The sequence below is a fragment of the Galleria mellonella genome, unplaced genomic scaffold (assembly GCF_026898425.1).
Source record: "Galleria mellonella isolate WM207_F2 unplaced genomic scaffold, CSIRO_AGI_GalMel_v1 utg352, whole genome shotgun sequence".
Taxonomy (NCBI): domain Eukaryota; kingdom Metazoa; phylum Arthropoda; class Insecta; order Lepidoptera; family Pyralidae; genus Galleria; species Galleria mellonella.
In genome coordinates, this window is record NW_026442084.1 from 4,537,238 (window position 1) to 4,554,989 (window position 17,752).

At 38.4% G+C, this 17,752-nt stretch overlaps 1 protein-coding gene across 9 annotated transcripts in view; it reads left to right on the forward strand.

Moving 5' to 3' along the window:
• LOC113519393 (twitchin) overlaps positions 1–17,752 on the forward strand; it is a 143,987-nt gene that overhangs the window by 70,016 nt on the left and 56,219 nt on the right. For all 9 annotated transcript variants that reach the window (XM_052896992.1, XM_052896998.1, XM_052896995.1 and 6 more), the window contains 22 exons: positions 27–183; positions 516–713; positions 1,806–2,065; positions 2,769–2,919; positions 3,076–3,357; positions 3,958–4,098; positions 4,829–4,987; positions 6,239–6,377; positions 7,426–7,589; positions 8,185–8,498; positions 9,184–9,451; positions 9,845–10,005; positions 10,818–10,959; positions 11,541–11,649; positions 12,266–12,470; positions 12,800–13,067; positions 13,814–13,974; positions 14,589–14,733; positions 15,462–15,614; positions 16,259–16,387; positions 16,989–17,179; positions 17,506–17,620. In XM_052896992.1, the coding sequence (XP_052752952.1) occupies positions 27–183; positions 516–713; positions 1,806–2,065; positions 2,769–2,919; positions 3,076–3,357; positions 3,958–4,098; positions 4,829–4,987; positions 6,239–6,377; positions 7,426–7,589; positions 8,185–8,498; positions 9,184–9,451; positions 9,845–10,005; positions 10,818–10,959; positions 11,541–11,649; positions 12,266–12,470; positions 12,800–13,067; positions 13,814–13,974; positions 14,589–14,733; positions 15,462–15,614; positions 16,259–16,387; positions 16,989–17,179; positions 17,506–17,620 (4,012 nt within the window). The remainder of the gene's footprint in view (positions 1–26; positions 184–515; positions 714–1,805; positions 2,066–2,768; positions 2,920–3,075; positions 3,358–3,957; positions 4,099–4,828; positions 4,988–6,238; positions 6,378–7,425; positions 7,590–8,184; positions 8,499–9,183; positions 9,452–9,844; positions 10,006–10,817; positions 10,960–11,540; positions 11,650–12,265; positions 12,471–12,799; positions 13,068–13,813; positions 13,975–14,588; positions 14,734–15,461; positions 15,615–16,258; positions 16,388–16,988; positions 17,180–17,505; positions 17,621–17,752) is intronic.

Below are 17,752 nucleotides of genomic sequence, written 5' to 3' on the forward strand. Positions count from 1 at the left end.
CAATCTTATTTATTTTTCATCTTCAGGTCCTGGAAACGGGACCAGGCGTGAAACTGGAGAACGAGGACTACAACACTCGCCTCCAGATCTTCGACACCACCTGGAAGAACTCTGGCATCTACACGCTCAAAGCGGAGAACGAGTCTGGAGTCGACGAAGCCACTGTTGAAGTCACAGTACTCGGTTAGTAAAGAATAAGCTAATTGAAGGTTTCATTGAGCAGTCGTTAAAAAGTTTTTTTCGTATTTTTTTTCTATCGTTCTGTATTATAAAACCATAGAAGGTAAATGAAAAATAGTTTGTATGTTTTTATTTATGCCACGAAGGTGGGAAACAAGCATACAGCCCGTCTGATAGTAAACGGTTACTGTAACTTATGGATGCCTGTAACATATTTTTTTAATGGATGATAATATAATGGTAACCCCGCTGGCGATATCAGCATACACTGGCAGGGTACCAGTTAAGTTTTAAAAATATTATTGATTTTACATCAATTATGAATGTCCTTACAGACAAACCTGGCAAGCCTGAAGGACCATTGGAAGTATCCGATGTCCACGCAGACCACGCGAAGCTGAAGTGGAACAAGCCCAAGCACACTGGAGGTCTACCTCTCAGTGCCTATGTAGTTGAGAAGATGGACACCTTGACTGGCAAGTGGACGCCAGCCGGTACTATTGATCCGGATACCACGGAAGCTACTGTCACCGGTGAGTGATCTTATCATAATTGTAACCTCCCAATAATATCTTACTAACAACTGGTTTCCCACACAAGGATATTGGTTTACTATTTAAAGAACTCCTTTTCTAATAGTCATCCAACGGATCCTTCTAGACACAGCAAATAGACAAATAAGTCCAAAACTGTCATGTTATAATTCAGTATAAGGCCAAAATTATTAGATTACTTCTTACATTGCCGTGGGTGTCGTAAGAGGCGACTGAGGGAACTCAATGGTCGAGGGATGGGCAGCGTCCCTTTTAAAATATCACAAAAGCTTGACTGCAGTTGCTTATCCGCTCGCCAAACGTGGCTACTACTGGCATAACTACCCTTAGAAAGGAGGCCTATGTTCGTTCGTTCGTTATTTAATATAATATTAAATAATAGTACTGCTTATTTCTACACTGTGTAATTTCCACATTGGGTTGATGGCAAATTTTGTAGTTTGCATTGTGTATAGTTCTCCTAATAGTGTCTCACGATATCTTAGGAATAAAATAGACTGGTGATATTATTAGGTGATAAATGACTATAATTATTTGTGGCGCCGAATGACTTGATTATAACTCAAAACTTTATCAAATGTCAAAATCAAATCTCTAAATGTAATAGAAAATTTTAGGCTGCCAAATTTAATTTATCGAAAATTGAACCTGGTACGCTCATTTACGCACAGAGATACACCGCACAGAGACACACAGCATTAAAGAACAATAATTATGACTATTGCCAAAGGAATGGCCCATTCTGTATCATTTGATCCCGGCATAGAATGAACCGCCCCTTCCTTTCCCGTGGGTGTCGTAAGAGGCGACTAAGGGAAATTAAGGGAAAGTCGAGCGATAAAAAGTAGTGTCCCTCTTAAAATATAATTAGAAGCCAAAATGCAGTTGCCAATACTCCTGTCAAGTAGGGCAAGTACTGGCAAAATCCCTCCAATGGTAAACTGTCATAAGGAACGCTACCATTGCTTATAGCAGTCTATGGAGGAAGTCTATGTTCAGCAATGGACAAATAATAGCTAAAATAATAATAATCAACAATGTCTCTTATAACTTTTTTATTTTTCAAAACAGGACTGGAACAAGGCCACACATACCAGTTCCGCGTCAAGGCACTCAACGAAGAAGGCGAATCAGAACCCTTGGAGACTGACCACGGAACACTCGCCAAGAATCCGTACGATGTACCTGCGGCGCCTGGTCTACCCGACATAGTAGATTGGGACGAGAAATCGGCTAAACTTAAATGGGAGCCGCCTATTAGGGATAATGGCGCCCCTATTACTGGATACATCATTGAGGTTATGGACAGAGATAGAGGAGAATTCGTTAAGGTATGTTCCTTTGGTTTAGTGGCCGCTTTAGTAGTTTAAGCAGTTGGAGTATAGCTTCGACATAAACCCTGTAAGGGCACAGCAATAAATTTAATTAAGGAAATTAAGTTACCTAAAATATAGAATTCCATTTTTATAAATACGTGGTTAATAACATTAAAACAAATACACTTACAGTTAAATTACTTCGTTGAAATATATTTACAGTCTCTAAGAACTTTTAATGATTAAATATTTTTAGATCATACAGCACTGCGAAGTGGGTCCTACTAATTCTAATTTTGCAATAAATTATAAGAGGGCCCCTTGTGTGGTCCCGACACCGAATAGGCTACCCCTTCCTTTCTCGTGGGTGTTATAAGAGGCGACTATGGACGAAGGATGGGCAACAGCATCCCTCTTGAAACATCTCTAATGCCTAACTGCGGTTGGCAATCCGCCTGCCAAGTGTGACAACTACTGGAAAACCCCCCCAAGGGGAAGGCTTATGTTTAGCAGTGGACAATTAAAGGCTGATATGATGATGATGATAAGAGGGCCTTAATTCCTAGTTTATTTGTTAAATTTGGTTTAATGCTCATTTTTTTTTTAATTTTAAATTACCGCCTTGGTATGTTTACGTCATACTGTATCGTGAACTGTCCGTATTTAACTAATAGTGTATCCATGTATGCATAAACATAACTTTCCTTCTGGTCTCTAGGCGGCTGAGATCCAAGGCAACATCTGCCAAGGTACAGTGCCGAAACTCGAGGAAGGCAACCAGTATCAGTTCAGAGTGCGGGCCGTGAACAAGGCTGGCCAGTCTGAACCATCAGAGAACACCAACTGGCATACAGCTAAACCGAGATTCTGTAAGTAAACAGTACTCTCTTTATTTATTAAAACATAGTGGTGTAAATATTATCGAGAATTATATATTATTAATATTTGTGAGTTTGTTCATTAATAGATGTTACCAGCCTACAAATGTGTAGCACAATTACTAAATTAGCTCATTTTTTTTTCAGTAAAACCAAGAATTGATCGCACAAACCTCAAACCACTCTCAATCAAAGCTGGACTTCCAATCTCTCTGGACGTAAAAGTCTTCGGCGAGCCCCCAGCCACCGTCACGTGGTTCTTCAAGGGCGAGGAGCTGAAGAACAGCGAGAACTTGGAGATCATCAATGTGGACTACAACACCAAGTTCCTGATGACGAAGAGCAAGAGAGCCAACACAGGCACATACGTGATCAAGGCCAAGAACGAAGTGGGCGAGGACGAGGCTGAAATTGAAATTACCATACTTGGTGAGTTTAATTTTATTTTTTATTTTATTAATATTTACTTTCAAAACAATGTCAAAAAATTTAAATAATTTCCTTACTTTGAAAGAAGAATTTTTGTGAAATATTTGTTGATACTCATTTTCTTGTTTGTAATTTTTTTTGTGTAGATCAACAGCATGTAATCTATACAAATTAAAAGTTTTTAATATTGATTAGCGATCATTACGTTTACCGCAACGACGACAGTTGAAAAATGTCTATTATCACGTACAGCATGAAGCGATAGATGGCAACACTGGAGGTGCCTCATTATTGGTCAACTCATTAACTTTAAAAATAATTATATCAACGGACGACTTTTAAAATTATATTGGATCCAGGCAACAAGACGTTGTTAATGTAAAATTGTAACTTATACTATTTATCAAATACAATCAAGAAATACAGTTTAATTTTTATCAATTTGACCACATTACCATCTGTTAGACATCAGCATGTACCACCTATGATTACATCATCAGGGATTATAGTATGTGAACAAATTCATTTCAAACTAATTTTATTTTAAACAATCTTTATAAAATCTATAATTATATACTAAATATGTTTTTCTAAATCCAGGCAAACCATCCAAGCCGAAGGGACCATTGGAAGTGTCAGACGTGACGAAGAACGGTTGCACGCTGGCATGGAAGAAACCGGAGGACGACGGCGGCTCGCCCGTCGAGTACTACGAAATTGAGAAATTGGACCCGCTCACTGGTTAGTCTATGAATTGTCTATGACAAATAAATGTTACATTTACTTGTCTTTTAACAACCAGCTAGAATAAAAATTCAATCCCTTCTGTCCATCTTCACTAAGACATTTTGTTCAAAAGTTATAGAGTTAAATTTATTCAATGTCATAAATATATCGATGTTGGAAAGCCAAAATGTATTCAGGTGCCACCTTGGCTGATATTCGCCGTGCATAGAATGAGCCACCCCTTCCTTTTCTGTGGGTATCGTAAGGGCGACAGATGAGTAGCAGCGTCCCTCTTAAAATATCTCTAAAGCCTAACTGCGGTTGCCAACCTGACTGCCAAGCGTGGCAACTACTGGTAAATCTCCCCTTATGGGGTAGGCTTATGTCCAGCAGTGGATAGTTAACGGCTGAAATAATAATGATTGGGTTGATATATATAATTGAAATCAGTATTTGTTTTATCCAATGACATGTTTAATAAATTAATCAGACCAAGTTGGTGGCACTTTGGCCAAATCACGAAATGTCTAACCACAGAAATTTCTTTGGATTCTTCATTTTAACTTTTTTTTACTATAATAGTATGTATATAAAATATACACAAAGAGCCGCTAATTGTTCCATTTTATTTAGGTGTCTATAAATACATGTATATCATTAAAAATAAAGTTAATATCCGTCGTTTGTACTATCACATATTTATAATAAGTACTGATAATTGACATAAATGATGTTACTTCCCCAGGACAATGGATCCCGTGCGGCACAGCCAAGGATTGCAAGGCGAACATCACCGGCCTTCAAGAGGGCAAACCTTACAAGTTCCGAGTGAAGGCCGTCAACAAGGAAGGCGAGTCGGAAGAGCTCGAAACTGAGAAACCGATTATCGCTAAGAATCCATTCGGTGAGTATAATAATAACAGTTTAATGAAGAGTTTTAAATACATCGAATAGCGCCATCTAGTACAAAATTGAACAAATCGTTTAGTATTATTTGTGTGAAAGTGGTGCTCCTTAGTGTCTTTTTTTAATGGGTGATAATGGAATCTTAACTTTACCCGCGCTATCTGAATACACCGGCGGGGCACCAGTGAAGGATAATAGGTGAGGATGAAGCAGGTCAGTTAGCCCATCGTGACAAATTCAATAGGAATTGTTCACGATGGTTTCCAGGGGGAACCACGTGGAGGTCGACTTAATAGGACATATTGCTAGCAATGGGCTCAAACTCCAATGCTAACAATCCCTTTCCTGCTCTTTAGTGTCGAGAGATTATAGGCCACTTTTGCAGTATAAGAAGGCTGTGAATTGTATAATTCTGTTAAATACATTTGTTTTCTTTAAATACGTGTACATACATACTCATAAATACTGATCATTGTGGTGATTGTAGACGACTAATCGTCTTGTTATACACAGGTAGATTCTTAAGAGGATGAATTCTCCTCATTTTCAAACTGCTTGGTCCTGAAAGTACCAGGAACGACTACAGAGTGTTTTTTTTTTTTTACTTTACAAACACCTTAGATTATATAGATAGAGCATCGAGTCTCTAACGGATTAACTTTTTGTCAGCTAATTGTCAAATTAGCTAACTCGTTTTTTTATGTTCTATATACTTACGCATATAATGTATCTTGATGTATCTATATTTAATTATTTACTACATAAAATGAGTTTTTATTATAAAACAAAATAATTATAGAAGTAATAAAGGAAACACTCGTGACTATTTGTCACGCAAAATTGTATGAAAAAGTTGACCCGCTTTTCTCGAAGCATTTGTATGGAGACACTCTATCTATAAAATCTAAGACTAACATATGACCTATTTATGTAAGTTTTATATAGCCTACAACCGGCGAGCGTGTATGAAAAAATTGATGAATGTGGAGGAAGCGAAAGAGGTTTGTTTGAATCGAAGCATTTGGCGTTCCATTGTTTCTGCCTACACTAATGGGAGACAGGCGTGACAGATATGTATGTATGTATGTATTATATAGCCTATTCGTTTTACGAACGCTGTAATAAAGTCTAGATAAAGTCTAAACTTTCTAACAGAGCTATATAATGCAGTTGTCATCGTCTAACAATTTTGTCTTAGTTGTATTTTCATATAAATTGATAAATTATAAGCTTTAATTAATATATACAGACGAGCCCGGCAAGCCCGGTCGTCCAGAGCCCCGCAACTGGGACAAGGACTTCGTGGAGCTGGAATGGAGCGCGCCGAAAGACGACGGCGGAGCACCCATCACCGGCTACATTGTACAGAAGAGAGAGAAAGGTGGAAGGTCAGTGCTGCCATATTGGTTTTCTTTTTTTATGCTTAAAGAGAGAGAGAGAGGGGAAGATATGCTCTCGAGAGGGTTATAGAGCCAGATTTATACAAATAATGATATTACAGTATAGAGAAACGGTCCTACGTCTTAGGTATCCTGAGTGATTACATGAGAATTCGGGATGCATTACTCAGTCACGTGTTCGTTGCTCAGTTGGTATTTAATCGTGCTTTATCTTTAGAGCGGGTTGATACGATTCATTTCCTATAAGCCGTCGATAAATTTGTTTTACTCTGTTAATATTACGTCCTTATTGTGAACTAAATTTTTCATCATGCCTCCCACCAAATTGTTTATAATTACTCCTCTCCATCCAAAGGTTGCCTGGAAGAGATCGCTCTTAGCGATAAGGTCGCCCATTGTTTTCTCATTGTGATTATTTCTTGTTATTATTTATATTTATAATAAGTTTACTATTGTAATCTTTTGGAGAAAACAATAAAGAGTATCTATCTATCTAAATTCGGTTAGTTTTCATACACTATGAATTCTGTTATAATTCGTAGAATAAGAGTTTTTCAAAATGTCCCTCGCTTGGCCTTGTGTTGTTAACACTAAACTGGATTTACTTTTCTGAATTGGCTCAAATTTGGGTGTCTTTGGGTTTTTTTTTTGTAATACACGAAAATTTAACGCATACATAATATGTTTCTAACATCGGGGCCGCTAATTCCAGTCGTCAACAACCCCTCCTTCATCCCCAGGATTTTCTGGATTATTATTATTACTATATCATCCGTTAACTCTCCACTACTGAATATAGGCCTCCCATATAAGGTAAGGGGGGAGGGCAGTAGTTGTCACGCTTGATCAGCAGGTTGGCCACCGAAATTAGGTTTTGACCCATTCTGGGTTATGTCTTAGATAAATAACGTATTTACTTTTTTGTGGTTATAGCTTTAAATGTTTGTTGCCTGATTGTTCCCACCATAATACAGAGCACACATATTTTAATTGATGATTTATGATTAATTTGATATTTATAAAAAAATCTATTCAGATCATGGCAAGATTGCCTGCGCACGTCCGGCGACCGTCCCACCGGCCGCGTGACCGACGTGGAGGAAGGTCGCGAGTACGAGTTCCGGGTGATGGCAGTCAACAAGGCGGGTCCTGGCGAACCGTCCGACCCGAGCAAATCCGTCATCACTAAACCCAGATTCTGTAAGTCATTATAAATACTAACAGTGTTTATTAAAAGAGGAATAAGTAATAGATGAATGGAAGGATTAGGTGTTGGTAATATGAATACTCTATATATTAAATTCCTCTGGATGTTGATAGCGGAAAAAAGTTTAACGTCCATTTTGATATCGCCCATATCTGTCGGATATCTATTTTCGAATATATTAAAAGTCTCTTGTCCAATATTATTTTTTCGGTAACAAACTTTTAACATATTCGTTATTGGACTAGTTTCTAGATATCAACTCCTAGGAAGGATAAGGCATTCAGTTAACTCTCTTCTCTTGGCAGACTGATACCTAGCCCGTGGGAGATTTCAAATAAGCATAGATAGATTATTAGCAATTTTATTTCCTTTGTTGATAATTAGTTATAAAATGATGACAATGATGGTGAAAACATATTACCAAGTTCTCGAGTAGTTTTTTTTATCCTTCGAATGAAATTAGAACTTACTTCTCTTTGTAAATCATATCCAGTGCTTTACCAACTTTTTGATAAAGGTCATAGTCGTAGCTAACATAGTTTTATGATGTTAACAACGTTAACAATGATGTTCTTTGGATTTGGACAGTGGCGCCACGCATCGACCGCAAAAACCTTCAAAAGCGAAAGGTCAAGGTCGGGCAACCGCTTAAATTCGAAGCCGACGTCAAGGGTGAACCGGAACCGAAGATCACGTGGACCTTCAAGGATAAACCACTCAAGGATGAGGAGAGGTTGAAGATCGAGAATAAAGATTACCACACGTCCTTCGCCCTTCAGAAGGTCACTAGGGCTGACAGTGGCAAATATGTGGTGACAGCGAAGAACGACTCTGGAACTGATAGCGTTGAGATTGAAGTAGACGTTGTCAGTAAACCATCTAAGCCTAAGGGACCGCTGAAGGTTTGTATATTTGACTACTTTACCAATAATTTTGATAACGAAGTAAGAACCTATCGGTGATGACTCTGAATTACCAGAGTATAATTGATAAGTCATCTGCTTAAGTATCCCCGTCACACTCTTCTTTTTGCTGCCAAGTTGTGGTGCTTGTGTTTTTTTTATACAACTTAGAATGGCAAACAAGCTGACGGCCCACCTGATGGAAAGTGGTAACCGTCGCCTATAGACATGAGCAGTACCATGGACATAACAATGTAGTTGTTTTTGTCAGATACTACATAGTAAAAGAATATTATAGATTAGTGTGAACTAATCCCCGAAATCGCTCAGCCGATTTTAATGAAATTGTGTAAATTTATATGTGTTCGTCTTGGCGAAGGCACTGCCGTACTCCCTGATCGCTTGCTCCAACTTGAAATGTAAGGTAGTTTTTATCCCAATAAAAAAAAAAAACTCGGTAGGTGGTGGTAAGGGGAAAATGACGTTTGCTAGAGCACATAATGGTTATTTATTTATTTGTTTGTTTGTGTGTAACCTCTCTACCTCTTGACGTTTTAGCGGCTCGACCAACAATAACAAAATTTGATATGCCTGTGCTTTAATTGCAAAAGGGCATAGGTTACTTTCTATCCCGCTCTATCAAGTCACGGTACCTAATTAGTTTCAAATAATTTTGCCACCGTAGGTATCAGATGTGAAGGCAGACGGTTGCAAACTGAAATGGGATCCACCGGAAGACGACGGAGGTGAGCCCGTCGAGAGCTACGTCGTGGAGCGAATGGACACAGACTCCGGCAGATGGGTGCCCGTGTGCACGACCAAGACCCCCGAGGCTGACGTCACAGGCCTCAACGAGGGCAAGGATTACTTGTTCAGGGTGAAGGCAGTGAACCCGGAGGGCGAGAGCGAGCCTTTAGTCACAGAGACCGCTACTACTGCCAAGAATCCTTACGGTTAGTATTTTATTTTATTACATATCATTATAATATATATCCTTTTTTTATTTTCAATACAAATTAATAAATAATTAATTTTCTTATATTCATCTGGCTAGAAGGACCATAACGAGAAATAGAATCTTTGATATTGAATATTGTCGATGAAATGTTAGTGTCACTACAGTCAAATAATTTCTCGTTATACTCCTTTGAAACGGATCAAGAAATAAAAATAAAATCTAGATAAACTAAAAACGTATACATGAAGTAGCTGTTTTGTCGATTTATTAGATTCCTAAAGAATTTTTATCGCAACAGTAGTACTGGAATTTTATCCACTTTTGCTGTTATGGTGAACATGCTGTATGACCTCTTATGTATTATTATTGTATTGTTTTGTTTGATCAGGCGAGCCTGATGCTCCCGGCAAACCCGAGTTCAAAGACTGGAGCAAGGACCACGTTGACCTCAAGTGGGATAAACCTGTCAACGATGGTGGCGCCCCCATCACTGCCTACATTGTTGAAAAGAAGGACAGGGATACCGGCAAATGGGTGAAGGCTGCAGAGGTGTGGAAAATTATTATATTATTTATCTTTTTATTATGACAGTCGTAATTTCATCTATTTAATACACGACAGCGCCATCTAGTTCTGAATTAAGCAATGCTTGTATTGTGGGTAGTAGAAACTTCATAGATATAGGAAGTGAGTAGCTTGATTATTATGTTTGTATTGTTTTGGAGACTTATCTATCTGGTTTATTTTTAGACTTATTCTTCATTTAATACATTTAAAAATACATTAGTTTGTATTGTGCGTGGATTGAACAAGCTATCGTCTTAAAGTGAAGAAGTGCATTAACCGCTATACCAATAAAATGTGTAATGAAAGAAAGAAAGAGTATTTGGATGTCGTACCTAGTATCAGTTGTTTCTAGACCGCACACTTACATAAAAGTCTTAAAATAACTACACAATGATGAAGCAAGTGACAACAATTCAAATTTTAATTTAAAAATTCAGTGTTTTTTTTTTAATAAGTGAAAATGGCATGGCAACTCCGCCTGCGCTATCGGTAGACACTAGCGGGGTACCAGTGAGAGGTGATAGGTGAGGATGAAAAGGCATGTTAGTTAGCCCATCGTGACGAATTCAGCGATAAATTAATTACGATAGTTTTCTGGGGGAACCGCGTGGAGGTCGACCTGATAGGGTATATTGATAGCAATGGGGACTATCCTTCCCATTATTAACAACCCCTTCCCCCCTAAATTCAGAGGTTAGAATACCTTACGATCTCCAGACCGCAGTCAAGCGCTGTCCAACTGAGTTGTCACTGGTATTAAGATATACAATAATATAAAATTATGTGTTCACCAGGTACCTGGCAATAAGACAGAGGCGCGCGTACCCGATCTGATTGAAGGCAAAACTTACCAGTTCCGCGTGAAGGCGGTCAACAAAGCCGGCCCGGGCAAACCGTCTGCGCCGTCTGAGAACTTGCTTGCGAAAGACAGATTCGGTGAGTATTTAGTGTATTTATATTATTTATTAAACTATAAAAAGATAAAGTTACAACACATATGTATTTACTTACATATTCGAAAGTAAATGGGTACAAAGGGAAGACGAAGACCAGTAAAAGACGGGTGAACTTCGTTGTATGCATGTTGAACATACTACTTGTATAGTATTCTATTATCTGTAACTGTATCAGAAATACTACTCCTTTTTGCATTCTATGTTTATTGTCAATTCCGCCTGTTCTTTCCCGTGGGAGTCATAAGAGAGTTTAATGATGGAAGGATGGGCAATAACGTCCCTCTTAAAACGTCACCAAAGCGTAAATGCGGTTGCTAACCCGCCTTCCAAGCGTGGCAACTACTGGTAAAATCCTCTAAAATGGAGTCTTAGGTTCAGCAGTGGACAGTTAACGACTGATATAATGATAATATTTATGTCAAAACCACAAATAAAGACTATATTTTGAATGTTAAACAAATAGGTAAATAATAAACAACTAAGTTATCAAATAATTGCTTTTTTATATATTTTAGACTCGGCTTCGTAACTCTATTAATGTAACCATTCATTCATCCACAGCGCCGCCGAAGATCGATCGTACCAATATGCGTGATATTACTATCAAAGCGGGACAGAACATTCGGCTTGACATCAAGGTCTCCGGTGAACCGCCACCAACTAAGACATGGTAAGTCATATTATTATAATAATAAATAAATTTACTTCGAAAATTGAAAAATTATTGAAAAAATTCGAAACGAATTGAGTTTGAACTAGAAGCCGACAAGTAATGTACAAAAGTCGATTGCTTGGGTACCTCTGTCCCATTCGTGTTTCAACCGTGAAGCAGTTGTGTTTGCATGGCTGTGTTTCAGTTTGAAGGGTGGGATATGGCGTGAATTTACTGGGTACAGAGGAATAACACCTGAGTCCTCAGGAATGGCAACGCATGAGGGGGTATCATGGGCGAAACAGTATACTTTGTTATGTCCATGGTACTGCTCATGTCTATAGGCGATGGTTACCACTTTCCATCAGGTGGGCCGTCAGCTTGTTTGCCATTCTAAGTTGTATATATAAAAAAAAGGCCTGATATCTTTCAAATGAATAATGAGTCCATTGCTCTTTTATTTTTTTTATAATTTTAAAATATATAAAACTGAAAATATTTTGGGAAACAATAAGAGGTATTTGGGAAGCTTGCACATAATTTGTTAAGATTCATTTAATATTATCTGTTAATAATGGATGTATAGTGAATCGCTTTAGCCTTATTTCCTTGCTAAAAAAATGTGTATTCCCAGGTTCCACAACAAAGAGCGTCTGTCCACACGCGACGATCTCACAGTGGATACAGAAGACTACCGCACTAAATTGTCGATAGTGATCACATCCCGGAAACACAGCGGTACATACGTACTGAAGGCTGAGAACAGCAGCGGAAGGGATGAGGCCACCATACAAGTGATTGTATTGGACGTGCCTGCTAAACCTGAGGGACCGCTCAAGGTAAATTATAGCTTAATGTATAAAATATAAGGATGATATTTCTTGTATAAGTTTGGAGAATATCAGATGTAATATAACAGTAAACTTATTAAGCCAAATTAAACTTATGTGCCAATAAATAAAAACTTTTGAATCGATATTAAGAAGTGGATGTTTAAATTAAAATTTTCTTAATAAGGCAATAATTTTATTTATATAATTTGAAATTATGAACGATTCTATTGTTCACTTTATGTGAAGTGATAATCGTTACTTAGTATATATCACCATTAACTTATTCATGACTTACACTTGAAACTTCCTTAAATCTCTAAATAACTACATTACAGATCTCAGATGTTCACAAAGAAGGTTGCACACTGAAATGGAACCCACCATTGGACGATGGTGGTGCCCCCATCGATCATTATCTCGTGGAGAAACTCGACACGGAAACAGGAAGATGGATGCCAGCCCTTAAGACCAAAGACCCCAAGGCTGAAATAGAAAACTTAGTCCCTGGACACGAGTACAAGTTCAGGGTTTCCGCTGTCAACAATGAGGGTGTCTCCGAACCCCTGGAGGCTGATCACTCGATCATTGCCAAGAATCCATTCGGTAAGTACCGGTTACCTATCAAGATCTTATAATTTAAGATACATTCATCTCACTGCTCTTGTCATTATGTAATTGGAGTCGCCATAATATATTCCTTTGAGTAAGCCGTATTTTTAATGGAATGGCAACCCCAGCCGTGCTAACGCTATACATTGGCTGGTTATCAACGAGGGATGATAGGTGACAATGAAAATGCAGGTCAGTTAGCCCATCGTGATGAATACACGAGGAATTCAGCACGACGGTTTCCACGCGGAGGTCCACCTGACAGTTTATATAGCTAGCAATGGGCTGTGCAACAAGACGTTGACAGCACACGACTTTAGGCGTTTTATTATGGCTGAACTAAAATTTACACGAGGATTGTAAACAATGCTGAATAGCAGCTTTTTGTTCGTAGGCCAGCGGGACGTCCGGGACTTCACTTTGGCTAGATCGTCTCGCGGAACGGTTGTCGTTCCTGTTATTTTTGAATTCGTTTGTTCATTAACAGTTTGTTATATACAAGTAAAGTTGATTTGGTCAATATGCAGACTTTTAGTTTTCTTTAATTATTTATTTAATTATTATTATTTTAATGAAAATGTCTGAAAAGACGAGCCAAATATGAAGTGCATACACAGGCACATTTTTACAAGTATATACACACGTAGATACATATAAGACTGCACCCACTTTAAAGTGAATTCTCAGGCAAAGATAATAATTTTAATATTCATTATAATTGATTCATAATTCTAACATAGACGAACCTGGCAAGCCCGGTACACCCGAGGTGGTCGACTGGGACAAGGACCACGTGGACCTCAAGTGGCAGAAGCCGCTGAAGGACGGCGGCGCGCCAATCACTGGATACATCATCGAGAAGAGGGAAGTCGGATCACCGAAGTGGGTGAAAGCCTGCGAGGTGAGTCGTCATCAATTTATGATCATCATCAGCTAGCATATTTCTAATTGGTGTGGTTAATTTGTAATGATAAATAAACTGACTTTCCACGTGATAGAAAGTGTTCTACAGACATGTGCAGCACCATGGATATCGCAGGATTTGGCTATGAGTATAACGTTTATGGTACTCTCCATGATTTGACATATCATGAGGATCACGTTGTTATGCCTCTTCCGTAGTAATTTCATGCTTATACACCCTTCCTTTTTTTTAATGGATGACAATAAAATGACAATCCTTTTTGCTTTATTGGTATACGCTGGCGGGACATATTAGTTACAGTAGTATTATCTGTAGTTAGCCCATCTTGATGAATACACTAGAAATTCAGCACAAAGGTTTCAAAGGGAGACCATGTGGAGGTCGCCCTGATATTATTATTAGTATATTGCTAGCAATAGGGCTTATAGTCCGTATTACTAACAATCCCTTCCTCCCTTTATCTCTGGGAGCAGACTTGGGCAGTAACATTCCTCTTAAATACTCACCAAAAACCTAAATGCAGTTGCTAACCTGCCAAACGTGGCATCCTTTGAATATCGTTTTAATACATCTACTTATTTACATACCAGGTTGGTCCGAACGACAACGAGAAAGCCACAGTGCCGAACCTCGACGAGGGTGTGGAGTACGAGTTCCGGGTAAAGGCCATCAACGAGGCCGGCCCGGGAGAGCCCTCGGACGCCAGCAAGTCCGTTGTTTGCAAGCCGAGGAGACGTGAGTATACTTATATTAAGTAAGAAATGGACTATTCTTTCTATGTCGGGAACACACAACCATTTAATATGTAGACTTTGGAACCAGAACTTTAAAACCAGAAGGGGGATTTTGTACAAAAGTCGATTGATTGGGTACTTCTGTCCTATTCGTGTTTCTACCGTGAAGCAGTTGTGTTTGCATGGCTGTTTTTCGGTTTGAAGGGTGGGATATGGCGTGAATTTACAGGGTACAGAGGAATAACACCTGAGTCCTCAGGAATGGCGACGCATGGGGGTTATCGTGAGCGAAACAATATACTCTGATAACAGAGTATACTGTTTCGCACATGATACCCCCCACGCCTATAGATATAATAATAATATAATATAAGAATAATATAATCTTTATTCACTACTCTTAAGGAAACTATTTAGACTGTGACTGTGTGTGACTATTTATATATGAGCAGTACCATGGATATAAGTCCATGGTACTGCTCATGTCTATAGGCGACGGTTACCACTTTCCATCAGGTGAGCCGTCAGCTTGTTTGCCATTCTAAGTTGTATAAAAAAATATGTAGGATATATAGCTACAAGGGCAAATCCACAGGAAAAGGCCAGTATTAAATAATTAATCGCTCTCAGTGTCGAAACGATGGTACCGGTACAGTGATCCATTCAGTCTTCCTTCATGAAACTGGTTTATCATGATATCTTGATAGTTGTTTTAACATTGATAAACAGTGGCTCCGAAGATCGACCGCCGCAACCTTCGTACCATCAAGGTGCACGAGGGCGAGCCGATCTCACTCGACGTCAAGGTCTCCGGTGAACCTCCACCAGAAGTCACGTGGTCCCTCAACGGGAAGAGCGTCACCAGCGGAAATGGTCTCAAGCGTAAGTATGGTTTAATCAATCCATTATTAATTAAGGCATATAACTACTTGCAATAATGGCAACACTTAAGGACAGATATTTATAATGAAATGGCAATGTAACGAGCGATGCTTTGATTATTACAATACGAGTATCTTCTCTGAAGCCTGAAGTATTGTTAATAGTAGATGGTAATTTATTATTATTATTTCTACCGTTAACTGTCCACTGCTGGACATAAGCTTCCCTCATAAGGGGAGTTTTGTCAGTATTTATCGTATTTGGCAGCGCAATTGGCAACCGCAGTTAGGTTTTTAGAGATGTTTTAAGAGGGACGCTGCTGCCCATCCCTCGACCTCCCTTAGTTACCTCTTACAACACCCACAGGAAAGGAAGGGGTAGCCCAATATTTAGTATATTTATCACATGCAAGTTGCACAAAATGACATTACAACAGCGTCTGTGTAAATTTTATTGGCTGTGGTTTGTTTTCACATAATATTGGTACTGTTTACGTCTATAGGCGACTATGACCATTTTCTGTAAGGCTGTCCACTAAATTTTTTTTTTTTTTCACATTGTATAAAATTGGTATAAAATATCAAACTCCGTCTAAAGCTATTCATTGTTGTTTTAATTGTAACCTATTGATTATTTGATTACAGTGGTGGATGTACCGTATTTGAGCAAGTATCAGCACGCGAGCCCGCGTCGCAAGGACTCCGGTACCTACAAGATACAAGCTACCAACAAGTATGGTCAGGATACCGCCGAATTGGAAATCATTGTTACATGTAAGTATAAAAATGTGTCGAGAATTTTAAAATACTTTGAATTTAGACAATTTTTTCCATTTTTTATATGGTAATTCACTTGTAATAAAGTAATTGCTGATAATTTTAACAAAGAACAACAGAGAGAAAATTCATTTCTTACATCACACTGATTAGATAATATATGGCATGAGGGCGTATCGTGGGCGAAACAGTATATGTCCGTGGTACTGCTCATGTCTATAGGCGACGGTTACCACTTTCCATCAGGTGGGCCGTCAGTTTGTTTACCATTCTAAGTTGTATATATGTAATAAATTAAATTGCATATATATATAAGTATATATAAGTGGCCACTCAAGCCGAAAGACAAAATTTAAATACGATACTACCTATACCTGTATGTATGTTTAATCTCAATTTTTTTTATGATTTGTTATAAAAAAAAGTAAAAAGGAAAGTTAATGGGGGAAAAAGAAGTTAATAATAGAAAAACTAAATTTATCAGTAAAATTTTTATACTTTTTTTTCTAAATTCGAATTCTGGGGATCATTTCTAAAAAATTGACAGAGGTCTTAATATATTACATCTAAAAATTTACACAATAATTTATCTTTCTAGCGAAACCAGAGAAGCCCGAAGGTCCACTAGAAGTGTCAGACATCCACAAGGACGGATGCAAGCTCAACTGGAAACGGCCGAAGGATGATGGCGGCGAGCCCATCGAGGCGTACCTTGTCGAGAAATACGACCCCGAAACTGGCAGCTGGATGCCCGTTGGGAAGACCCTCGGAAATGTGCCCGAGATGGAGGTGGGTACTGTTTTCACAGAGACAGACACATTTGGTTCTTAGTGAATTGAAACTTTGTAATTAGGTCTTTATAGCGTATTAGTTATGGTTGCAATTCGTTAACATAGTTTCGGCTTTGCTTTTGGGTCGCAAAATTTAATTCATTTTTGGTGGATAGAGGGGAGGGGTATAATTAATGCACATATTGCTAGCAAACTGATAAAAAAAGCGTGCTAGTCACTCGGTTCGTCTCTAAAAACTGATTGTAATTTCATGAAAGCTATAAATTTAAATTAAGTAAATTATATAAGCGCTCATAGAATCACGTGGTTTCTTTGTGTTTGTAGGTGGACGGGTTGATCCCCGGACACGAGTACAAGTTCCGAGTGAAGGCAATCAACAAGGAGGGAGAATCGGAGCCTCTGGAGACATTTGGCTCTATCGTTGCCAAGGATCCGTTCAGTGAGTGTTTTTGTCATAATATTATCATCTATTTTTCTTTATTTGGAATAATTAGTAAACAATCCTATATTTTATGTCCCTTTTAATCTCTTTTTTCTTAATTTTTTTAAAAAGAACAGTCATTGTTTACGT